The following is a 25859-nucleotide window of genomic DNA, read 5'->3' as shown; positions in this document are numbered from 1 at the left end:
GACAAAAATGACATGATGAGTCAAAAACATGATTTACCTTAATAAGGGCAGGACTCTTAATGGACAAGTAAATACCAAACTGATTAGAGAATCTTAGTGAAGAAGGGTGGGATAAACAAAAATGAGAGGATGCCTTCTGGTTGGACCAACACCCACTGGGGAGGGTATATAAGAGCCTCAAAGCAAGAGGAGACATTTGTACCTCAGAAACCTCATCTTTCCCAGAAACCAAGAGCAAACCAGATTCCCAACGTCATGGCTTGCTGTGTGCCCTGCTGCTGCAGCGTCCCCACCGGCCCCGCCACCACCATCTGTTCCTCTGACAAATGCTGCCGGTGCGGAGTCTGCCTGCCCAGCACCTGCCCACACACGACTTGGTTACTGGAGCCAACCTGCTGTGACAACTCCCCCCCACCCTGCCACATTCCTCAGCCCTGTGTGCCCACCTGCTTCCTGCTCAACTCCTCCTACCCCACCCCAGGCCTGGAGACCATCAACCTCACAACTTTCACTCAGCCCTCCGGTGAGCCCTGCATCCCAAGCTCCTGCTGAATGATGGCTGCTTTGCTCTGTGCCTGACAATGAAGGACCCAGAAGCATCTATTCAGTATTCACTTGCCTCAGCAGTTTATCAGATGTTGAGGCAGACAGATGGCCCAGATATGGAAAACCTACCCTCCGTTTTAATGGAGAGAAAAAAAAAAAATGAAGAAATTTGTTATGGTTATTTGGCTGAGTAACCATTTGGTTCATTTGGGCAGGTGAACATCATCTATTACCAAAATACTGTTGGAATCCCTAAGAGCTCAGACTATATTTTCTGGTCACATTGCTTCTTGGATCCCATTTCTTATATTGGATATTTTCATAGAAAAAAAAAATTCTTGATGGGTTTTCCAATAAACTTTATCTCTCTGGCAAGATATGTTGTTTGTGTATGTTAGAGTTTCAGGTATATTTCTTTAATTTAAAAAAAGGTAAAGATAAGATGATTTTATAAAAAAAAAATCTATTAGAAGAATGCTTGGAACAAATTGGTTATCTTTTATGTTCTCTCCTTTTCCTCAGCCAAATACAATTTGGAGGTGAGCCAATATTTATTTACCTACACTTTGCTAGGTAAATCACATTATTAACTCACATAATCCTTAAAACTTCACTCATAGATGAGAAAAATTAAGCTTTAAGAATTACTCAACATTCTCAAAGTTACTTAGTAAGAAACCCAGAATTCAGCTCCTCATATGTCTGACTTTAAAGCCCAATTCTTTCTACCATATGACAGAGCCTCCAATACTAAGAGCCAGAAGCTGAGTGAACAGTTATGACATCAACTTCAAACATGCAAGAGAAAAAAATGTAAGAATCTTTAACAAAATCATCACATCCAATTGTAATAGAAAAGGATCTACTGGCTCACAGATTAAAAGTGGCAGGTATTCAGTTCTAAGATCTGGGTCATTTAGTGGGCCTACCAATTTCAACTTCCTTTTCCCTTAAAGAGAACTCAAGTGGTCAACTCTAGAAACAGGGCACTAGGAATATATCTCTACTTGCCACCGTCCTTAGCACAGAAATTCAACTCCAAAAAAAAGAAAAAGAAAAAAGAAATTCAACTCCAGTGATTAACAGAATGCCAAAACTCTTCAGGTGATAAGCTGTGAACTAGAGCTAAAGTCTTGATTAAACATGATGTAATGGGGCACCTGTGCAGTTCAATCGGTTAAGCATCTGCCTTCGGCTCGGGGTTCCTGGGATGAAGCCTGGCATCAGGCTTCTTGCTCGGCAGGGAGCCTGCTTCTCCCTCTCCCTCTGCACCCCCCCTCCGCCCCACTTGTGCTCTCTGTGTCAAATAAATAAATAGAATCTTTAAAAAAATTATTTAATCTATGACTTAATTTTACTTGTTTTTACCAACCAACTTAATTTTATCTTGAGATTATCCTTTACCCAGCCTTAAAGAGAGAATACATATATATCATGAAGTATACATGTATAATACATGTATAATGTATACATGTCATTCATATACAAAGGCACAAGTCAGAATTTGAAAAGCATTGAGCTAAAACCAAAAGAGTATAGGCAAAAAAGAAAAAGTCAGGGCAAGGAAGGGAAGAAGTAAATGCCTTTAAATAAACATTTTTCTCAATGTCCATAGAGTGCCTGCCAGTCTCCCCAGAGAGGGATTTCTCAAACGATCTCACAGGCTTATTAGTGGTTTGAATGACCAGAACTTAGCAGCCATGGGATACATGCGAAACAACCTGCAATACTGCCAACAAGGGATTTAGTCCATTCACTCATCTGGCCAGTATTTGATGAGGGCTCCCCCTGTGCCAGGCACCGTATCTGTGCTAAGATTATAAAGATAAAAGAAATATTATTACCTAGAGTGCTCTCAAGTTTCTCTCAGATCTGGTGAGGGAGACAGACAAGATATATATTTTTTAAATTTAGTTATTTATTTGAGAGAGAGTGGGGGGGAGGGGCAAGGGAGAGAAACTTCAAGCAGACTCCCTGCTGAGTGCAGAGCCCAACAATATCGGCTCAATCTCATGACCCAGGAGATCACGACCTGAGCCAAAACCAGGAGTCAGATGTTCAACCAACTGAGCCAGACAAGTTATTATAATCACAATACATGTGGTCTACATACAGCTATGAATATATTTATAATGCCATGTGGTTCCTGCTATGACAGATGTGAGCAGCATGGCATGCAGGCACACAGAGGAACTAGAATCCATATTTGGTGATTCAGTGTCAGGGTGAGGGATAGTTATGGAAAGCCTCCATGCTATCCAGGCTAAGCGTTAAAAGATGACAAGGCAGGAGAGGTGGAGAGAAGCTGTTCCAGACACAACAGCAACTTATTAACTCATGGATTGAGCGCATTGAAGATAGGGAGAAGAGGTGAGGGGAGGAGGAGAGAAGAAATGCAAAGACCCTGACGCTGGGGCTCCCTAAGCAAAGGGTTTTAAGACTGAAACCTCCAAGGGGCGCCTGGGTGGCTCAGTCGTTAAGCATCTGCCTTCGGCTCAGGTCATGATCCCAGGGTCCTGGGATCGAGCCCCACGTCGGGCTCCCTGCTCCGCAGGAAGCCTGCTTCTTCCTCTCCCACTCCCCCTGCTTGTGTTCCCTCTCTCGCTGTGTCTCTGTCAAATAAATAAAATCTTAAAAAAAAAAAAAAAAAAGACAAACCTCCAAACCAAGAGAGATTTGAAGCAAGAAAATAACAACCCTAGTTTGTCTCTTTTTTATTATCAACATTTAATTTATGTCTTCACTGTGACAGATATCCCTGTAGCGCCAAGGGCAGGCCACCCCAGTATGTGCCACTTTGGCATACTAATTTTATCATACTGATTATTTTAAATAAAAATTACTTAAGAGACAGCCTATGCAAGGACATTCAGACCCTCTACTGCCCCTATGAGAGCAGGAAATAAATCTCCAATGTGAAAGGTACCCTCCCTGTATTAGGCGGTAAAGACACATCCTCATTATCACCAGAGATAGGGAATGTAGAGCTGAGAAGGATGTATACACAAACCTTGCTACCTTTTACTAATTTACTACCACAGCCCAAATTCCATTTACAATCCCTTACTATTTGAAGCTCCCAAAGTTAAGTCTTCTTTGACCTGTCAATTCCTCACATATTCTCTCTCTGCCTCAGAAGTATAAAAACTGCCTGCCTCATTTCTTTAGGTCCCAATTTCATTATTGGCCTTCCACGTGCACCTAATAAAACTTTGGTGTTTTCTCCTGTTAATCTATCTCATGTAAATTTAGTTCTTAGGCCAGCTGGAAGACCTTCAAGGGGAGAGGAAGAACTTTTCCTTCTCCACACCCCCATTGACTACAGATGATATAATTAAAACTGGGCAAGTTCTTGTGTGTGTGCATGCATGTGTGTGTATTTTCAGCAATTTGGAAATTTCCATCTAATTAGAATCACCATGTTTTTCCTGCATTTGCTTAAAGGAAAAAGGTACCTTTGTTTCTAAAAATAAAATGTTTAGTATCTCTGACACATATGCTAAACTTGCATGTTAAACCACAAAAGAGGTAGCTCAATCTCAATAGGTCCTATATTTAGTTTATAACAAGTGAGTCACCAGGCCATCTAAGGCAAATTAGCTCACCTCTCTAGGATTCACTGTCCTAATTTACAAACAAATTTTTTTGTTTGTAATAATAAGAGATGAGTTTACTATGATAAACTTATTACCTTACAACTGTTTCTAATATATCTTTAAATATTATTTATAATTATGGAAATATAACATTCTACACAGAACAGTAACAATTTCTTTATCCTTACAAGCTTGACACAAAGTAACACTGCACTGTAAATGAGAGCGATCTCTTTCTGCCATGAAATCATGTGAGAATCTGCAAACCCCTTTGTACTGTTTTTCTTAAAATGTCAAAATAATTTCCCTCTGCTTATAATTTTTATGCTTTTATAACCCTATCATAATGTATAACAGCAACTTATAATAATATGTGCATGATAAACCTTCCATCAGACTCCAAGTTCCACGAAAGCAAGAGCAAGGTCTATTTTGTTCACTGCTGTATATCCAAAATTTATCACAATGTTTGGCACATGCCAACTGCTCAATGTCTATTAAATTATTTTTAAAATACTGAAAATGTTGATCAGTCCTAAATAAAAGAGTGAGCAATTTGGCAGGTATTCACTCAAAGATAAATCTGTTTGAAGTCCAGGGACACCAGCAGAGATTACAAATCCTTTCTTCCAAACAGAGTCATAAAGAACTTTTTTAAAATTTGAAGTTTATGAATTTCTGTGTCAGCTGTCTTCTCTAATTGTAGGTATGAACCTTCAGATAAATGCTTGCTGTTTCCTATAAGGTTGCTCTTTTACTTATCTGCAGCTGTATTTTTTCTTCTTTAGACTGTTTATTTTACCTTTTCCTTACTTTGAATTTGATCTGCAACTTACTTGGATAATGATTATCTTTGCATAGCACTTTATGATTGTCTATGGACAATAATCTTCCAAGTAGAAGAATGTAGATATTACGATCATTATTTGCAGAGGAGAAAGATGAAGCTCTAAAATGTGAATGACTTGCCATAACAAGGAAGGCAATGGGCAGGACTGGAACAAGTAAAGAGCTTTCTGACTCCTAATGTGGTCCTCTTGAATCTACACGCCTTCCAGGAAAACCACACAGACATGCTCCCCCATCATGCAGAGATACACAGGTATACTTAAAGGAGGAGGTGGGAAGCAAGCGAGAAGAATCATGGCTTGAAGAATGAGTGAGTCAAAGTTGGGTTGGAAATGGTGTGAAGGTCAGGATGATCCTGCACAGAAGCCCACTCTGTGTTCCCTCTTAAATACTGAACCATGCCTGAAGCCTAAATGGTGTATTGGAACTAAAGAGTCCAGGTCCTTTCTACCACAGATACATTTGATTTGGGGAGAAAATGCACTACATTGGGGGGGAGGGGAAAGAGAATAAAATCAAATGTATACAGATTAACTTAGGCCCTTAACTTCACTTTCTGTTGGTAGTAATTTCATGTGAATATTAGTAGCGTGGTCTTGAATTATTCTTTTACTTAGGATGTAGACATAAGCTACAAATTCAACTTTCTCACACTTAGCAGTGAATGAAGGAAACAAAGCAAGCCAGTTCTCAATAGAGAGATAAACAGCCAATGCACACACGAAGGAATGTCTCAACTTAACTAGTTATAAAAGAAACACAACAAAATTTCATTTTTCACTCATTAAATTGGCAAAACACTTAAAATATCCAACAAAAAGTATAGGGAAACGGCAATCCTCAAAGACAGCTGGTGGGAATACATAACTAGAGGCATAAAGAACCATTCTGAAAGGCAGTATGGTAATGAATACCAAAGGCCTTAAAATATTGTTCCAATAACTCTGCCCAATAATTATGTCCTATCCACAGTTGTTACTACTGCCACAATTACCACCATGCAAATAACCTAAATGATAAATCATATAAAATTTTAAAGTAACTGATCAATGCTAGGAAACATTAATATCATTATCAAATATACTTCAGAATACAAGATAATGAAAAAATATATTTTAGGCAAAAAGGCAAGTTATAGAACAGTAGGTATGATTCCAGTAACATAAAAAATAATAAACAAATGTAGAGAAAAATGACTACAGGGATAGACACAAATATTCATAGAGAATTTCTCTTGATGATAAGATTACAAGTGAGTTTTCTTTATACCTCTTTATTTTGTCCAAATTTTTTTTTTCACACCAGTCAGAATGGCTAAAATTACCATTCAGGAAATGACAGATGTTGGTGAGGATGCGGAGAAAGGGGAACTTCCTCTTACATTGTTGGTGGGAATGCAAGCTGGTGCAGCCACTCTGGAAAACAGTCTGGAGGTTCCTCAAAAAGTTGAAAATACAGCTGCTGTACGACCCAGCAATTGCACTACTGGGTATTTACCCCAAATTTTTAAGTATATAATATTTATAGTCAAAAATGGAAAAATAGGTCTCTTTTAAAAGTCTGCCCATGTTTCTTAATAGCATATTTCTCCATATTAATGTAGGTATGATCTTCGAAAGTCCCAAGACTTAACACAATGTTACATGTCGATTATATCTCAACAAAAAATTAATTTTTTTAAAGTCCCAAAGCTAAAAGAAGTTACTAAACTTAAGTTCAACTTTTTCAAACAAGAATATATCATCAGGCCAATTGATACAGATAAAGGCAAAGAGACTAAACATTAGACCAGCACTAGAGATAAGACCTACGTACTACAGGTATATTACTACGCAATATTCCCCAGAAAGTCTGGCGTTGGAATTATAATAGAAGCTTTTGGTGATACGTCATAAAGCTTGTGTTCCAGTCACAAATAGCAAGAGTAATCAGTTCAGATTTAGCAAGGAACTCAAATAAATGTTAATTAGGAGCATAGAGACTCTTTACAAGCATCTAAATGTCAAACCAATCAAAGGATAATGGGTGCACTAATATAAACAAGAACCAGGAAAGAAGCCTTCTGGTTGGACCAACACCCACTGGGGAGGGTATATAAGAGCCTCAAAGCAAGAGGAGACATTCACACCTTAGAAGCCTCATCTGTCGTTACAACCAAAGCAATTAAAAACACAGATTCCCAACGTCATGGCTTGCTGTGTGCCCTGCTGCTGCAGCGTCCCCACCGGCCCCGCCACCACCATCTGTTCCTCTGACAAATGCTGCCGGTGCGGAGTCTGCCTGCCCAGCACCTGCCCACACACGACTTGGTTACTGGAGCCAACCTGCTGTGACAACTCCCCCCCACCCTGCCACATTCCTCAGCCCTGTGTGCCCACCTGCTTCCTGCTCAACTCCTCCTACCCCACCCCAGGCCTGGAGACCATCAACCTCACAACTTTCACTCAGCCCTCCGGTGAGCCCTGCATCCCAAGCTCCTGCTGAATGATGGCTGCTTTGCTCTGTGCCTGACAATGAAGGACCCAGAAGCTTTAGCGTTCACCTGTTTCAGTACCTGCAACTAATTTCCTCTGCTTTCCAAGGTGGAACAAGGATGACGTTATCCCTGACAACTCTGGCTCAAAAAGAAACCAAGAGACTTTCAATGGCCACGTGGTAGATATTAGTGATCACGGGCAATTTGAATAGGAGGATGCTGTTGGCTTCCCAAAGTTTTTCATTTCCTCCATATTAAAGTTTATCTTTCTTTGGGTGCTTTGGGAATTCTGTTTCCAGTGCTGGGTGGTATCTTTCTGGAAACTGAGGAGCTTCTTCATGATCATACTAATAAATTTTCCATCTCTGGCATAGCACAAATGTCTACAATTATGTTTGTTTATTCCTATCAATTCATTAAATGTACTTCTTACCTCCAAAAGTCAGCATTTTAAGAAGAACTGAGAACATCTGCAAAACTAAAAATAGTGACTGTACAAATGTTTCTTGCGTTTATTGTTCTTGTTTTTTAAAGAAAACTAAATGGCCTTGCATATAAGAAGGTCCCCTGTATCAGCATACTTGCAAATAGACTTTCCCTGACTTGTCTTCCCAAAAAGTGGTTTAAGGTAAATTGGGAAGAACTGAACATGATATGAAGACATAACATATCAACTCCCAATGACTTGATGGGTTTATGCAAAAAAATTGGTAACTTTATAACATCATTATTTCAGTAAACATTTATTAAATACCTAATTATGTGCCCTATATTTTATTGTCCCTGCTCAAAATGAGTAGACTGTCTAGCAGGTCAGGCAGATACAAACACAATACCCATTCATTCCTTCGTACAATTTACAATTACTTATTGAATGCTGGGCACTGTATTATAATAAAAAATACAAGTGTTCTACTAGTAATATTAGTAAAGTGCTGTGATACCATAAAATTGAGGACAATTAAGAAATTAAGATTGTTGCCATAGTGATAAACAGGAGAAAGATATAGTCAAAGACTAACTGGAGCTGGTGGTAAAAGGGATATGAAAGAGAAGAAGGTGTCAAAGAGAGATTAGGCAGTGGGGTTATGTCACCAATGGAGCATAGAAGCAGAGAAGGAAGAGAGAATTAAAAAAGGAAATTCTGTATTCTGCTCTAGATATGTCAAGTTTGAGGCACAATTCTGCATCTAAATGGGAGGTTAGCAAGCTAAAATTTGCACAACAGTGTTCTAGAGAGGAATATGAGGGAAGGTGTACAAGTCTGTGTAAAAGTTCTTTTTTTTTTTTTTAAAGATTTTTATTTATTTTTTGACAGAGAGAGAGCGAGCGAGAGAGGGAACGCAAGCAGGGGGAGTGGGAGAGGGAGAAGCAGGCCTCCCTGCCGAGCAAGGGACCTGATGCGGGACTCGATCCCAGGACGCTGGGATCATGACCTGAGCCGAAGGCAGACGCTAAACGGCTGAGCCACCCAGGCGCCCCTGTGTAAAAGTTCTTATCAAGTACTTGCAAAGGGCTGGGTTGTATGCATGCAGGATAAAATTCCATGAGGCTAAAAGAGTGGCTGCTGGGGGATAAAGAGCCAAATGGGGATACCAGAAGTCAATCAATACTAACAGACACCGAAGTTCCAGCACATCAAGAGATGACAAAGCTCTCAGTACCTCTGGCATTCAACTGATGTTCCAGAAGGACACACCAAGAGGGTAAAAATCACAACGTTGAGTAAAGAACACACCAAATTACACTTGCTCTAGAAAAGTCTAAAACCAAGTCTGAGAGAATCAAGAGAATCTTCCAGTGATTTAACTTCCTGTCAGAACAAAACTCAACACTCAGAACTCTACAACATATCAAGACTTCCTAAAATACATCATCCAGAATGAACAACATATAATTAAAAACTGCCAGACAGGGGTGCCTAGGTGGCTCAGTCGGTTGAGCAACTGACTCTTGGTTTTGGCTTGGTTGTGGTCTCAGGTTGTGGGCTCCACACTCAGTGGGAAGTCTGCTTCCTCTCCCCCTTCCCCTCGCCCCCACTCACAGGCATGCTCACTCTAATAAATAACTCTAAAAAACAAACCAAAAAAAACCCCACAAAATTTGCCAGACATATGAAGCAGGAAAATGTCATCCATAATAAAGAAAAAAAAAAAATCAGCCAATAAAAACAGGTCCATAGACACACAGATATTAGAATTAACAGACAAGAATTTTATAACAATTACCATAAAAGTTATTATAAGTATTTTCATGGACATAGGGAAAGATGAACACAATGTGAAAGGAAAAGAGTGAACAAGATGAAGAAACGCACCAGAAAAGTGAAATTTTAAACTTTTAACAAACTAATAACAAGCTAAATTAAATTTAAATTATTTAAATTAAATGAAAAGCAAATAAAAATTATAGAACTAAAGGGTACAATCTGAAATAAAGAATTCAATAGATGGTCTTAAAAGCAGATTGGAAATTGCCAATTAGGAGTGAGTTCGGTGAATTAAGATAACTCAAAATAATCGTAAGATAGGTCAAAATTATCAAAACTAAAACAGAGAAAGGGATTGAAAAAAATGAATAGAACCTGAGCAGCCTCCTGTGGGACAGCACCAAGTGACCCAACAATTATGAAATAGGAGTTCCAGAATGATAGGAAAGTGGGGCAGAAAACTGGGGAGAAAAAGGCTGAATTTTTTCCCAATTTAATGATATAACTTATTAAACTGCGAATTGAAGACTCTCAACAAACCCCAAACAGGTAACACAACGTACACACACACACACACAGACACCACCTAGATATACCACAAACTGTTGAGTAAAAAAAAGATCAACAGCACACCTTAAAAGAAGAGGAGTAAATACACATTAAACAGAGGGCAGCGAAGAGAAAGAGAAAAAAAGAACGTCTGCCTCGTATTGAGGAAAAAAAATGGCGGCCAGAAGACAATCAAATCTCGTTTTAAAGGTCCTGGAAATAATAATAATAAAAACAATCTATTAACTCAGAGTTCTATAGTTTGTAAAAACCACTTTCAAAATGGAAGGAAAATGAACACACGTTTAGAGAAAGCTAGTAAGAAGTGCCCACCTGAAACACGACGTCGGCGCTCCCGCTCACGAGGACGACCGAGCGGCTCCTGAACATCCCTCCTCCCACAGATGCGCTGGTCTACCGCCACGTTTAGAACCACTTTCTCTTACAGAAACCTAACGGCTGGCGGAGCGACACACCAGGCCACCGACGCGGGTAGGACAGGCCCGGGCACAACCTGGCCATCGGCCCCCTTACCCACCCGCCCCCCACCTCTGGGGGTGCGGGGTGACCCGCAGCCGGGAGAGAACTCAAAACCCGGAGCCTCTCCCTGAGCAGCTAAGCGTTCAAACCCCACACGGGCATCCCAGTTCTCAGACACGCACTTGAAAGACAAGCCCCCACAACAAGCAATCCTGAACACCAACGGGGGCTCGCCCCCCAAGCTCCACAGGACAGCGATCTGAGAAAGGGCTCTTAAGGGGCTCGCGCTTGGACTCACCGGTGCCGGGCCCAGCTCCAGGCAGCCGACGGTCCCCAGGCTTCCAGCGGAGGAGGCGCTCCTGCTTAGAGTAAAGCGTGGGTGGCTGAGGGGCTGCTCCACACACGCCTCGGGGACAGCACGGACCGAGGCCGGTGGGCGCCATCTTGGCGTTCTCCCGCTCGTGCTCCCGGGCGGCAGCGTTTCCCTAAACCGAGCGTTTATGATGCTCAGCTGGTGCCCGGGGTTTTGCAGCCACAGCTGTCTCGCCGATGCGTCTTGATCACCTGGCTCTGGAAGCCAGGGGAGCGTGTGTTCCTGGTCCCGTGGGACTGTGATAATCCGTGTCACCCAGGAAGGAGCTCGGAACCCTGTGTGGCACCCCGATTTTGGGGAGTGCTACAAGGGGACACCTATTGTGGCCAGTGGAGCTTATGTTCATGTGTCCCAGAGGACTGTAACCAAGGGAGAAAGAGTTCTTACCCAGGAGCTTGGTCTTTCCAAGAGGCCTTTAGCTAATCATCATGGCTGCATCAAGAGCTACAGCAGATAATTTCCAATTAAACATACATTTGTAATCCTTTCTAGAGACTTCAGCGGGTGGGCCCTATCTTCACCTTCACCCTCTGTGGCACTTCAGAGCACCAGTGTCCCCCGAAAGGGAACTTTACACACGTCTGGTGCCCTGGTTTTTGTCTGGTGCCCAAGGGACATCCCTTGTTTACTTTGCACTTTGGGGTTCCACAGGACTGTGGCAACTGGGTGGACAGTTCTTGGCAGGCTGCCACCCCCAAGAGAACTACATAGACAATGCATTCCTCCCCACCCCCACCCCCTCCTCTTTCTGTGAAGAAGAGGCCTCTTCCTTGTCCTGGAGCTTCCACCTGAAGGGAGGGCTCCAGACCCAGCACACATTTAGTGTTGAGCTGCTCTCAAGGAACATGGACTGTGGACACCATCTTGGCCCTCTCTCTCCACCTTGCTCCAGCTCGGTGGTATAACCCAGAAATGGGCTTATACACTCATCTTGAGTTTTTGTGACCACTGCTCAGAGGACACCTCCAGATCACCTGGCTTTGCTGGCCAGTGGGGCTTATGCTTAGGGTCCCACAGGACTGTATATATTTTCGTACTTTAAAAAGCTAATGCCTAAGAGTCTGGTTCCCAGTCAGCCTGAGTCTAGATGCTGACTAAGATCCTCCCCTTTGGGGCACTGACAGGTCTTGGCACAGCCTAGACCTGTTGGGAGCTATTAAAAATATAACAGGCTACTTGGACAAGCACAGAGGTTTGAAACACAATCAAGAGCCACAGCAGAGCTGAAAAAACAAGGTTTATCTCCTACGTAAGGCCACTCCTTCAAGACTGGGAGAGGTGGTTCTTTCATCTACTGCATAGAAACCAATATAGAGAGTCAAGCAAGATGAAGAAACAGAGGAATATCTTCCAAATGAAAGAATAAGATGAAAATAAAATGGATTAAAGACTGGAACATAAGACCTGAAACCATAAAACTCCTAGAAGAAAACATAAGCAGTAAGCTCCTGGATATAGGTCTTGACTATGATTTTTTAAATTTGATCCCCAAAGCAAAAGCAACAAAAGCAAATAAGTGGTACTACATCAAACTAAAAAGCTTCTGCACAGCAAAGGAAATCATCAACAAAATGAAAAGGCAACCTATTGAATGGGAGAAAATATTTACAAATCATATCTCTGATAAAGCACAGATGTCGAAAATATATAAAGAACCCATATAGCTCCATACCAAAAACACAATTCAATTTAAAAATGGGCAGAAGTTCTGAATAGACATTTTTCCAAAGAAGACATACAAATGGCCAATAGGTACATGAAAAGATGTTTACATCATTAATCATCAGGGAAATGCAAATCAACATCACAATGAGATACCATCTCACATCATTCAGAATGGCTAGTATCAAAACGATAAGAAATAACAAGTACTGACAAGATGTGGAGAAAAGGGAACCCTTGTGCACTGTTAGTGGGAATGTAAATTGGTGCAGACACAATGGAAAACAGTATGGAGGTTCCTCAAAAATTAAAAATAGAACTACGATATGATCCAGAAATTCCTCTTCTGTGTATTTGTCTGAAGAAAATGAAAATACTAACTCAAAAAGATAGATACACTCCCAGGGGCTCCTGGGTGGCTCAGTCGGTTAAGCATCTGCCTTCGGCTCAGGTCATGATCCCAGGGTCCTGGGATCGAGCCCATGTGAGGCTCCCTGCTCAACAGGGAGCCTGCTTCTCCCTCTTCCTCTGCCCCTCCCCTCCTGCTCACTCTTTCTCACTCTCTCTCTCTCAAATTAAAATCTTTAAAAAAAAAAAAGATATATGCACCCCCCATGTTAATTGCAACATTATTTACAATAGCTAAGATATAGAAATGACCTATATACATATATGGAATTATTCAGCCATAAAAAAGAATGAAATCTTCCCACTGAAATAACATGGATAGACCTCAAGAGCATTATGCTAAGTAAAATAAGTCAGATGGAGAAAGATAAATGCCATATGATCTCTCATATGTGGCATCAAAAACAAACAAATAAATAAAACCAATTTGATAGTTATGGAGAACAGATTGGTTGCCAGAGGCAGGGAAGTGGGGAGTAGAAGAAATGGGTGAACTGTTTTGTTTCTTTAGTTTAAATAAATTGAATTTTAAAAATAAATAAATCACTTTTTAATATAAACAGAAATAACTAAATAAATACATCTTGAAGCTTATAATCCAGAAAATTATAATCAACAAAGACAATATCCTTCTAATAAAAAAGCATATATTTTTGTCATGATCTGAGAGTAGAAAAGCTATCAATAAATTTTACTAATGCCATTTTTTCAGCTATCTTAGCCCATAATCAGCATGATGCTAACACAGTCAAATGTTATCTATAGTAATCCTTAAGTGTTTTAAATTTTGTTTTAACTCAGAAGAATAATATTCTGTTATAAAGAGATGGGAATTGAAGAAAAACAACTAAGAGAAAGTACTTCCAGAAAAAACTTTCATTTACGCTATAGCATGTAATAACTGCTTTAGAAAGTTTTCTTTTAATTTTTACTTTTTGATAATCTTAAACAAAACAATGATGCTATTGCCACTTTATTTTGTAGCTCCTGTAAATTTACCCTAGTGGTATTTTCATCCACTGAAATTGATTGGCTTGGATTCTAAAATGTTATCCCTATGTGGGAAACACTGAAGGAAGTCCTTTTGATTTAAAATAGTAATTTTACCAGATGGAATCTCAGACCACAGGAAGCATTAAAGAACACTGGAAATGGTAAATTTAGAGGGACAGTAGAGAATGTGTTGCCAAGGGGCATATACTTTCTCCTGGATAAACAGACCAAGAAAAATAGGCAAAAGACTTGAGTAGTTGCTTCACATAAAAAGATATAGAAATGGACAATAAATGCATGAAAAGTTGCTCAACATCAGTCATCAGAGAGATGTAAATTAAACTATGAGAGAACACTTCACACTGACTAAAATATTTATAATTAAAATATCTGACAACATCAAATGTTGGTGAAGATATAGAGGAATTAAATCTCTCCTACATTATTGGTAAGATTATAAAAGGGTATAATCGCTTTGAAAAAAGGTCTGTGGTTTCTTATAAAAAGAAACATATACCTACTATATGACACAACTATTCTACTCCTAAATATTTACCAGAAAGAAATGAAATACATATCCATAAAAATATTTGTACAAGAATATCTATGGGAGTTTTATTCATTAACAGCCCCTAATAAGAAATACTCCAAATGTTCATCCAAAGGAGAATTGACATATTGTAGCATATTCATACAATGAAATACTCCTCAGCAACTTTGTGTGTTTTTTTTTTTTTGAAAGAAGGAAAGAAAAAAAGCGAATGGAAGGAAGGAAGGAACGGAGGGAGGAGGGAGGGAGGGAGGAAGGAAGGAAGGAAAGAAGGAAGAGGAAGGAAGGAAAGAAGGAAGAGGAAGGAAGGAAAGAAGGAAAGGGAGGGAAGGAAGGGGGAAGGGAGGAAGAAAGGAAGCAAGCAAGCAAAGGAAGGAAGGAGGGAGGGAGGGAAGGAAGGAAAGAAATACTGTACTGCTGGTATCAGGGACAACATGGATGAAATAAAATCTATGACATTGAGCCAAAGAAATCAAATTAAAAAGTATGCACACTGTGTGATTTGTTAAACTCACAAATAGAGAATACCAATCTCTGGTAACCAGAATCAGAGGAGTGTTTACCTTTGGGAGGTAGGGACTGAGTGAAAAAGGGTACATGGGAACATTCTGGTGTCGTGGAAATGTAGATATCTTGATGGGGTGAAGGTTACATAGGTATATGCATTTGTCAAAACTGCACTTCAATATATGTAAATTTCATCTCAATTTTAAAATTTTGGAAGAAAAAAAGAATATGTATTTGGCAATTAGGGAGTTATTGGGGACCAAGATTGATCAGCTAGAGACCTTACATTGGCATTAAATTTTATTATTTATAAAGTGAAAGATATCCATATTGTTTATGCCTTGACAACTCGATGTAGAAGTGACAGCTTATTATTTTTCCCTACAGTGAGGACTTAACTAAGTCCCAAAGGAGTTGCATGACTAGATGAAGATAATACAGCTAGTTAGTAACAGCACTGGAATGAGAATGTAGACATGACCAGGAGGACATTGCTCTTTGTCCTCTGCCAGTCTTCCTTGTCCTGCAGCATTCAGTTTCTTTCATAAGCAATTATGTGTCAAAACAGAAACCTCTACTGAGCCAAGTGGTTATATTTTTAGCAAACATTTATTAAGGGCCTATTATAGTATGTCCCAAGGTATGGGAAGGATACTGGATAAGCTGAGGATAAGCCAAATAAGATATGCCGGTCTTAAAAGAGACATTTTCCAAAAAGGAAAAAGACCAGTAAACATAAAAATACTGAGAATGTTAAGAGATGTGACAATTGCTATAGTGGAGGTGTGTGCAGAGTGCAATGGGAAACACTTCCATCGCAATGTGGGGCAGTTGAATGCCATTTCAGCTGTCTTAACAGGTGGGTTCATTCGGGGTGGCAGGAGAGCAGTGGACCAAGGAAACACCACCTACAAAGCTTGAAGGATGGCTGCAGTCTGGGGTTTGTGAGACAAAGTATCAGGCAATTAGCCTAGAAGGGTAAATTGGCACCAGATTGGAAAAGGTCATTTGCCAAGCCAGGAAGTTTGGATTTTTTAGGTGGAAAGTGGCAAAAAATAGATTTGTATTTTGCTAAAGTGAGTCCAGCAGTGGTAAGTGGATGTTCTGAGGTAAGGGCACATTACAAGAAGAAATAATGATGTCATTTTATCACGACCTTTAATGGCATCTATTTATTTTCTCTATTCCCAATGTTCCCTCCTTTTGAGGATGATCTGCCATAAAAAGGAACTCTGGGCAATTTCAATATTCTTTTTTGTTGTTGTTTTGTTTTTGTTTTTTAAGTAGGCTCCACACCCAGCATGGAGCCCAACAGGGCCTTGAACTCAAGACCCTGAGATCAAGACCTGAGCCAAGAACAAGGGTCAGACACTTAACCAATTGAGCCACCCAGGCACCCCAGCAATTTCAATATTCTAAGATGGGAACTAAAGCTATCGATTGTCATACAACACTACCTAATTAATCAAGCCCCAAATAAAATAGTCCTCTGTGTTGGTGCTCTCACTGCTTTTCTCTCTCTCTCCTCTCATTCTTTCCACATATCAACATTTTACAAAAAGAATTAGCTCAAGATACAAGGAAATATTTCTTATTTTTACCTGCAGTTACTTTAAAATAATGACATATTGTTGCATTTAAATTAATCAGAACCTATGATAGACAACCAAGACATGGATTCTCTTCAAAGAAATTCTTCCTTTGATTCATTAGGTTACTGTGGAAATTAGAATTTTCTCCAGAGATTTGTAATTTCTGATTTCAAATGTTTTTGAATCCTTGAACTCATGTCCTCTGCAAAACAGTGTCAATATACCATCAGCATTCTAAGAATGTGAAATGGGCAGAAGACAAGAACAGACATTTCTCCTAAGAAGACATACAAATGGCTGACACATGAAAAAATGTTCAACATTGCTCGGCATCAGGGAACTACAAATCAAAACCTCAATGAGATACAACCTCACACCAGTCAGAATGGCGAAAATTAACAACTCAGAAAACAACAGATGTTGGTGAGGATATGGAGAAAGGGGAATCCTCTTACACTATAGGTAGGAATGCAAGCTGGTGCAGCCACTCTGGAAAAGATGTGGTGTATATATTCAATGGAATATTACTCAGCCATCAAAAATAATGAAATCTTGCCATTTGCAACAACATGAATGGAACTACAGTGTATTATGCTAAGTGAAGTCAGAGAAACACAAATACTATATGATTTCATTCATATGTGGAATTCAAGAAACAAAACAGATGAACATAGGAGAACAGAAGGAAAAATAAAATAAGATAAAGAAAGAGAGGGAGGCAAACCATAAGAGATTCTTAAAGATAGGGAACAAACTAAGGATTGCTGGAGGGGAGGTGGGTGGGGGAATGGGGTAACTGGATGATGGGCATTAGGAGGGCACATGATGTAATTAGCACTGGGTGTTATATGCAACTGATGAATCACTAAATTCTACTCCTGAATCTAACACTACACCATGTGTGAACTAACTTGAATTTAAATAAAATATTGAAAGGAAAAAAAAGAACATTTAGCATTAAGTGTTGAATTGTAAAGAGAATCACTAAAATCAAACCCGACTCCACTTAATGAATAATAAATCCTAAGAGTCTACAACCATATCACCCTGAAAGTGTCCAATCCTTTCTGATCTTGGAATCTAAGCAGAGTCAGGCCTAGTTATTACTTGGTTGGGAGAGTAATAAATCCTAAGAGGCTATTTACATCCATCTATTTAAGATCTTTTGTTTTGATTTTGGTTTTTCCACTATCAGCTACCTAGGAAGAAGTGTTCAGAGTTAGAAAAAAATTAAGTTTTTTTCTGGATCATGAAAATTTTGACTTTGTCAGAGTAGTGGGTTTTTTCCAAAACTTAAAGATTCTGGAGGCAATCTTCTCTTCCCACCTTTGAAAATGAAAAAAATACTACAATTATGCCAAGCAAAGTGAAAGAGATTATGCTACATAATGGAGATGAAATTCAAGACAGAATCCAAAGAGGTTATCTCAAATCCCTATCCATTCAGTATTGCACCAGGGATTTCAGCCAATAGAACTGCTGGTCCGAAACTCACATTATAAAATTTTATTCCCAGTCCCAGTATTTCAAATGTTTATAAAATTGTGACCTTAAAAAATAAGTAAATAAGAGAAAGCAGATTCCATCTCAGAAAAGAAGACTTCTGTAGCTTCCTTGTCCCTATTCTGAAGTGTAACCCATGAGGGTTTAGTTTCCCAAGAGACTAAAAGATTGTAACCTAGAAATTGTATTTCACTCGGGGCCCCTGAGTGGCTCAGTCGGTTAAGTGGCTGCCTTCAGCTCAGGTCATGATCCCAGGGTCCGGGGATAGAGCCCCACATCGGGCTCCCTGCTCAGCAGGGGAGTCTGCTTCTCACTCTTCTTCCTCCTCCCTGCGTGCGCTCTCTCTCTCTGTCTCAAAAAAATAAATAAAATCTTTAAAAAATTGTATTTCACTCTTATTATTATTACAGGTGAAAAATAGTATCCCCAATCTAAAAATGAGGCATAGGAAATGTGGAGAAAGCAAGTTTCAGGAAATCAAAGATCACAACTCCAGATCTTGATAACCAATTTGTATTTTGGCCTGGAGGGCACAAATTATGCCCATCAGTTATATAAGGTGACTTTTCAATTTGCACACAAGTAGACATAGTTCATACGCACACACATGCCCATACACACACACTTTAAACCCAGTATACACCTCACTCCTCTACCATGTGAGCACAGCAAGACCATAAAAAGCATTGCAAAGATTGCTAACTACATGGAACATTTTTATGATGGCACAAACAAATAAATGGCATTTAATGAGATGTAATATGAATTTTAAAAGGATATATAAACAATTTCCAATACATAGGAGCAAAATCTGTGGGAATATTATTTTCGTTATTTGTAATCAGTTGTATCTGTAATTACTGAGTGGCCAAATTTTCTCTGCCTTTCCATATTCTACCAAAAAGACAATGCTTCCTATGAAGATTTTTTGAACCAAGCATTTTATCCTATTGGCACATGGAAATAGTGCCCTTACTTAGTAACCTGGAGTTATGCCTCTTTTATGAGGCATAAAACTCTTCTCAGCAAACAAACAACACTAATGAATGTTCATATGAAAACCCACACCAACCATGATAAATAGAACATCCGGTACATTCTGTAAATACCCATTTTGCGGGCTGTATAAAAGTCTCAGGAGGGAAAGAGACTTTGGGAGCCTGTCAGCTAGAGTTTTGCAACTAGTCTGTGTTCTTTGCTTCTAACAGGATGACTTCTGAATGTTCCTCCACGTGCTGCTCTTCTGAATCCTGTGCCAGGGCTTCTGAATGTGCGTTTGCTTCAACCCGCTCCGTGGAAACCACTTGCCTCCCCAACACCCCCGCTACATCCAGATGTCAGACTCCCAGCTTCCTATCCAGGTCTCGCTTGCCAACTGGTTGCCTCACACCATGCTACTTTGCTGGGAATTGTAATACTCTGTGCTTGGTGGGGAACTGTGCTTGGTGTGAGGATGGAGTGTTCAACAGCAGCGAGGAGACGATGCAGTTCCTGAATGACAGACTCGCCAACTATCTGGAGAAGGTGCGTGGCCTGGAGGAGATGAATGCAGAGCTGGAATGCAGGATCCGAGAACAATGTGAAGAGGATATCCCACTGGTGTGCCTCAATTATCAGCGTTACTTCAACACCATCGAAGAGCTCCAGCAAAAGGTCTGGTGTTTCATTGCCCTATGCTCCACCCTCCCAATCTGTGATTTGCTTTATCTTTATACAAAAAAAAAAAAAAAAGAAGAAGGCTGTTCTATGGAAGTCTCCCCAGGGAAAGGGGTCTTCCAAGAGGTAGTGTGATGTAGAGCAACGGGTGGTGGGCTGAGAGTCAGCAAACATCAGCATTACCTGCGGGGCTGCCAGTAATCATTGAGTGGCCAAAATAAACTCACTCACATCTAGACTTTATCATCCAGAGAATGAGAAAAAACTGCATTACACCTAAAGTTATTGCTGTACGTAACACTGGACATTTATATTTCCATCTTTAACACAGATATTGATATTTCATCTTTTTAATCATGTAATGTCACCCTAGTAATCGTCTTCTTTTCTTACTGATGAATTTTTATTATCATGGATGAGGATAGAATCATAATACAAACTACCTATGGAGAAAAATCCGAGTTCAACTGCCAAGGAATATTGCAAAATGCCTTAGGCCACTGAAAAACGAACCCTTTTTTTTTTTTCTATATTTCTTTTATAAATTGGTCCTGCTTTTTTCTCCATTGAAGCGACATGGTTAATAAGAAAAATAGGCTGAATGCTATTTTATACTTTCTTATAAAGACTTTTAAAAGATAAATAATGGCATAGTTGTTAAATAGATATTTAGGTTTCTTTCAAAGAGCCCTCTATTACATATAACTAACTTACTCACCAGATCTTGTGCACGAAGGCAGAGAATTCTAGACTTGCTGTACAGCTTGACAACTGCAAACTGGCTGCCGATGACTTTAGGTCAAAGTAAGTTAAATTTGAATTTGAAAATAATTTATGGGGCGCCTGGGTGGCTCAGTCGTTAAGCGTCTGTCTTCAGCTCAGGTCATGGTCCCAGGGTCCTGGGATCAAGTCCCACATCGGGCTCCCTGCTCTGCGGGAAGCCTGCTTCTCCCTCTCCCACTCCCCATGCTTGTGTTTTCTCTCCTGCTGTGTCTCTCTCTGTCAAATAAATAAATAAAATCTTTAAAAAAAAAAAGAAGAAGAGAATTTATGGCTGCCTCTCTCTCTGTCTCTCTCACACACACGTGCATGTGCACACATCACAAATATTCTCTATATAAGCTTTATTTTAAGCTAAGAATGCTCCCAAAGCTCACATTTATTATTTGGGATATGGCTTCCTTGAGCCCTTGTGTCACTCACCAGCATGCCCAGCACTGTGCACAGTGTCTAGCAAAGTAAGCACAGTCTGCATCTCTTTTTCTGTGAAAGGTACGAGTCGGAACTGTCTCTTCACCAGCTGGTAGAGACAGACATTGGCGGCCTGCGTGGGATCCTGCATGAGCTGACTCTGTGCAAAGCTGATCTGGAGGCCCATGTGGAATCTCTGAAGGAAGATCTCCTTTGCCTTAAGAAAAACCACCAAGAGGTGAGGAAAGTGGTAAAATTGCTGAACGAATGTAGAAGTGACAAAGTCAAACTGATAGATTTCGTGTTGTGTATATAAATCGAACTGGGCAGATATTGCTAAAGCTGGAACGAAATTACTCAAGGCACTGTTACAGGATTTTTGTTCCCTCAGTGTCCGCGGTTCTTGGTCACGCTGCTTCAAAGAATGAAGAGGTAAACCAGACAAAGAGTGGTGGGCAGCAAAGCAAAGTTTATTGAGTGATAGTATAAAGCTCCTGGAGTGGGAGGGGACCTGAGAGGGTGGCCATTTTGGTGTTCAAATCTAGCAGTTTTTATAAGCTCTTTCGAGGAACTGTCTTGAGCATCCTGAGCATGGGTCACCTGTGGATTGGCTGTTAAGGTGTGCCAACCAGGGCTTTGATCATGCACCTGTCTACCTATCGGGTTATTGTTCACATGCTGCTGGTCTTTGGGGCTGACATCTGGAGACTAACTGCCTCAATTTGTGATAGTGACCAATGTTTTATGGTTAATTGTAATGTTTCAGGATGTTTTGCAGAAGTCACTCCTGCAGAGGCTGCGAGATAGGATGCTATTGTGGTCTTGTCTATGCTGTAAAACAGGATGCTAGTGTGGTTTTGTCTTAGCTGTCCTGGGTCCCTGTTTTCTTATTAGGGACCCTGGCCAAGTGTCCAATTAACCTCTAACAGCACTAATGTTGTGCAGCCTGATCACTCTGGCATAGCTTTGGATGTACGTGTGAAATGGCCCCCGGCCAGTATCACATGAAAGAACCAAACTGTTCACCTGCCATTGCTTTTGTGAAGGAGGTAACTTTACAAATGGCCTTCCTTAGAGGCATTATGCCACATGTAACTCTAATTCATAAGGTATGAAATTCAGGCTGACAAGCACAGAGTGTGAAGGCCATTTCAGAAAGGGGATAACATCTTATGCAATATTTGGACCAGTATTTTAAAATATTCTATGTCTATAAACTTTTTAAAATCATAAAATATGAGGATATGATTATCTCATGCTGATGAAGCTACAAAGTGAGTAGTTGAATGATGTAACAGTGTGTTTTCCCTTTGAGCATGTGTTGATCATAATAGCATTTATTGAGACCTTCCTATGTGCCAAGGACTTTCATAAGTGCTTTATATGAATGTTAAACTCATATCTCTCACAATAACTCTCTGGGGAAGGCAAAATTATTATACCCATTTTGCAGATGCAGAAACTGAGTGATGAAAAGAGATTCAACCTAAGCAATCTGAATCTAAATCCCACACTTTTACTCACTTCTCCAGAAATGGGATGCCCTTGGGATGTCAAAGTAGATTTTTTCCCCCACCCCTCTGTGACTTTCTTTACTCCATTCCCTCTTCCAGGAGGTCAACTTGCTTCATGGACAGCTGGGTGACCAACTCAGTGTGGAGCTAGACACTGCCCCCACCATCGACCTCAACAGGGTCCTGGACGAGATGCGTTGTCAGTATGAAACAGTGCTCGCCAACAACCACAGAGACGTGGAAGAATCATTCGCTGTTCAGGTCAGCACCCGAAGCAAGAAATGACAGGCTTCCAGACTTCTGCCTTCTTTCCATCCTCTAATCATACCTGTGTTTCAGACCGAGGAGCTGAATCAGCAGCAGCTGTGCATCGCGAAGCAGCTGCAGGGCTGCCAGACAGAGATCCTGGAACTGAAACGCACAGCCAATGCTCTGGAAATTGAGCTCCAAGCACAGCAAAGCCTGGTATGGAAGGGAACGACAGCTCTGTTTTTCTCACTGAAGAATCAGACCCTGAGATGCTATCCCCTCTTCCGTAACCCCAAGGAGAGACCCACAGTTCACATGGCAGAAAGTCTGAATTTCCGATTTGCAACGATTGTGTTTCCTTGCCTTTCCCAAATACTGCTGTTTACCTAACTAGAAGCAGAAGTGATAGGTCAACAGCTTGTACTGCCCCAACGGGATGCCCTGACCTTCCCTCCTGGGCTTGAGCATGATCCTACAGCACCTTCCAGAGACAGAGACAGAGAGAGAGAGAGAGAGAGAGAGAGCAGGAGGGCAGGAGCAGAATGAGAGTGGAACCTCTGAGCCAAAGGCACTCAAGCATTCTGGTGGGTTTTAACTCTCTTTTGATTCAGGCCAATTTCCCAAGCTCATCATCATATAAAAGAATGGTATTCAAACATTGTATTCTACCATTACCCTAAACTTTCCCAGGATCCACACCTCAACCAGACCCCTCATTGCACCCCACTCCACCAAGCAACAAGAATACCATGCACTGGGGATGCCTGGCTGGCTCAATCGGAGGAGCACACGACTCTTGATCTCGGGGTCGTGACTTCAAGCCCTACATTGGGCGTAAAGATTACTTAAAATAAATAAACAATTTAAGAAAAAAAGAATACCATGCTTTGAAGGTCACCCTAGCCAGTTCCAGTCGAACACCACTGTCTGTGCCACGTTAGGGCCTATAGAGACTATGTGGGTGAATAATAGCTGCACTTTCATCTTGTGAGAGCCTTAAAAGCCTCACAATAACTTTATGGGGTAAATCCCTTTATTAACCCCATTATACAGATGAGGAAGACTGAGATTCAGATTAAGTAGCAGAGGTCATGCAGTTTTTAAAAGACAAAAGTGGAAGCTGGATCCAGCTGGTTCCATCCCAGAGCCTCTTTTCTATATGGCTCCTCCCTGCCTCAAGCCCATTCTCAGTTTCTCCTCTCAAATGCTGTTGATCCTCCTTAAGCTACATCAGTATGTTGCAGGTTGCAGTGGGCATAGTGGTGGTAGTAATTACTAACGCTTATACAGCTTTTAAAATTTTTCCAGGCACTGTTCAAAATGCCTTACACATATTAATTCCTTTAATCCTCACAACCATCCTATGAGTTAGGTACTTTGCATTGCCCATTTTTTATAGAATAAAACGGAGGCTCAGAGAAGCTAAGTCATTTTCTCAAAGTCACATAGCAGCACTAGGGTAGAGCCAGGATTTGAAAACAGGCACTCTGGCCCCACGGACTATGCGACACAGCCCTTCTGAATACACTCTTTTCCTTCTGCAGACAGAATCTCTGGAATGCACCGTGGCGGAGACGGAGGCCCAGTACAGCACCCAGCTGGCCCAGATGCAGTGCCTGATTGATCACGTGGAGGCCCAGCTGGCTGAGATCAGGTGTGACCTGGAGCGGCAGAACCAGGAGTGCGAGCTCCTGCTCGACACAAAAGCCCAGCTGGAGTGTGAGATCAACACGTACCGGGGTCTCCTTGAGAGTGAGGACAGCAGGCAAGCTCCACACGATTATTCTCGAAATCCCCCAAGTCACAAAGGGGCTCATGCAGGAGAATCCTGCTTCCTCAAGATCTGCCCGAGGTGAAACCTCGCTAATGCATTAAAAGATCTCCTTACAAGAGTAAAAAACAAAAACGGCTGAGGCTAATCACATGACAGTAGAAGTGTTTAAAAGTATTCTAAGTTCTAAAGCAGATCAAGTATCGTATATAAGATTCCATGCTGGGCGGGGGGCGGGTCTCCCTTTGTTCCTGCCTTCCGCCAAAGGGAAGTCAGAAACATGCATAAGACGACATTTGCAAAGTGGAGTAAACACATAAAACTGTATTCAGCGAGCACAGCTGCCGTGAGCATGAAGCGGCAATGCTGGGTCCAGGCCTGAAATAGGCTGAAGTCAAATGTTACTCGGCAAAGAGTGTGCAGAACATCATTTGCAGGGCAAATTTTGGCATGATCTTTCTTGAGTTGAAATTTTATCTGGCTTTCCCTTGTTAAGCTTAGTTCAAAATTTCCACAGGCTTCCCTGTAACCCGTGTCCTGCCGTAAGCACATCAAGCAACACGTGTGAGCCATGCTCGGCGTATGTGATTTGCACGGTCGAAAGCTGCTGTACGTGAATGCTAAACCCCCCGCACGGCAGACGGAGGAATCAAAGCCACAGTGTCCTGGAAAGGAGATGGGGCTTCAATCAGAGACATCCAAGCCTGAAAGTCAAGAAGGCGTTTCTACCCTAAAATTGACCTCCAAACATCCTCACTTTATTTCTGCTTTATCATTTCCTCTCCCGACTGCTTATTTGTGACATGCTAGGAGTCTATAAAACTTTCTTGCTAATCTCCGAATAAAATGTGTTTCATTCCTTTAGCATGGTAAATATAGCTTTGTGGCTTAGAACTGTGGATATAATAACATGTGATGCCAAGGTAATGGCCTAAACCCGTGGCGATAGTTTGATTTTGCACAAACTGAAGCTGAAAATAGTTTTTAACTCCTCAAATACAAATAGATTAATCCATGCAAAATGTCATGTATCTTGGAAGACAGTTGTATGTATCTTTCTGAGAGGAAATTTAGGAATAAATATTATTTTATTTAGGATTCCTCTTTTTTTTTTCAATTTGGCACAGGAAAGGGGAAAAAAGTCAGTTACAATTCCACACCCCAAACACATCCACTGTCAGTATT

At 40.8% G+C, this 25859-nt stretch overlaps 2 protein-coding genes across 2 annotated transcripts; both read left to right on the top strand.

Moving 5' to 3' along the window:
• Positions 1-210: 210 nt before the first annotated feature.
• On the top strand, positions 211-7916 carry LOC110593169 (keratin-associated protein 3-3). Its single transcript, XM_044921641.1, has 2 exons — positions 211-243; positions 7167-7916. The coding sequence occupies exon 2, from the start codon at positions 7179-7181 to the stop codon at positions 7473-7475; it is 297 nt and encodes a 98-aa protein (XP_044777576.1). The 5' UTR covers positions 211-243; positions 7167-7178; the 3' UTR covers positions 7476-7916.
• A 10806-nt stretch (positions 7917-18722) lies between these two features.
• On the top strand, positions 18723-25763 carry KRT40 (keratin 40). Its single transcript, XM_021704262.1, has 7 exons — positions 18723-19946; positions 20671-20753; positions 21222-21378; positions 22754-22915; positions 22994-23119; positions 24448-24668; positions 25192-25763. The coding sequence occupies exons 1-7, from the start codon at positions 19503-19505 to the stop codon at positions 25289-25291; spliced, it is 1293 nt and encodes a 430-aa protein (XP_021559937.1). The 5' UTR covers positions 18723-19502; the 3' UTR covers positions 25292-25763.
• The last annotated feature ends 96 nt before the right edge of the window (positions 25764-25859 follow it).

The sequence above is a fragment of the Neomonachus schauinslandi genome, chromosome 15, assembly GCF_002201575.2.
Source record: "Neomonachus schauinslandi chromosome 15, ASM220157v2, whole genome shotgun sequence".
Taxonomy (NCBI): Eukaryota; Metazoa; Chordata; class Mammalia; order Carnivora; family Phocidae; genus Neomonachus; species Neomonachus schauinslandi.
This window is presented reverse-complemented; position numbering and strand designations above follow the sequence as displayed.

Excerpts from the sequence above, each read along its gene's own strand:
- LOC110593169 (XM_044921641.1), top strand. The coding sequence starts at position 7,179 with ATGGCTTGCTGTGTGCCCTGCTGCTGCAGCGTCCCCACCGGCCCCGCC.
- KRT40 (XM_021704262.1), top strand. The coding sequence starts at position 19,503 with ATGACTTCTGAATGTTCCTCCACGTGCTGCTCTTCTGAATCCTGTGCC. Across the intron at positions 22,916-22,993 it reads AAGAATCATTCGCTGTTCAG|ACCGAGGAGCTGAATCAGCA; the intron begins GTCAGCACCCGA and ends CCTGTGTTTCAG. Across the intron at positions 24,669-25,191 it reads CTTGAGAGTGAGGACAGCAG|GCTTCCCTGTAACCCGTGTC; the intron begins GCAAGCTCCACA and ends AAATTTCCACAG.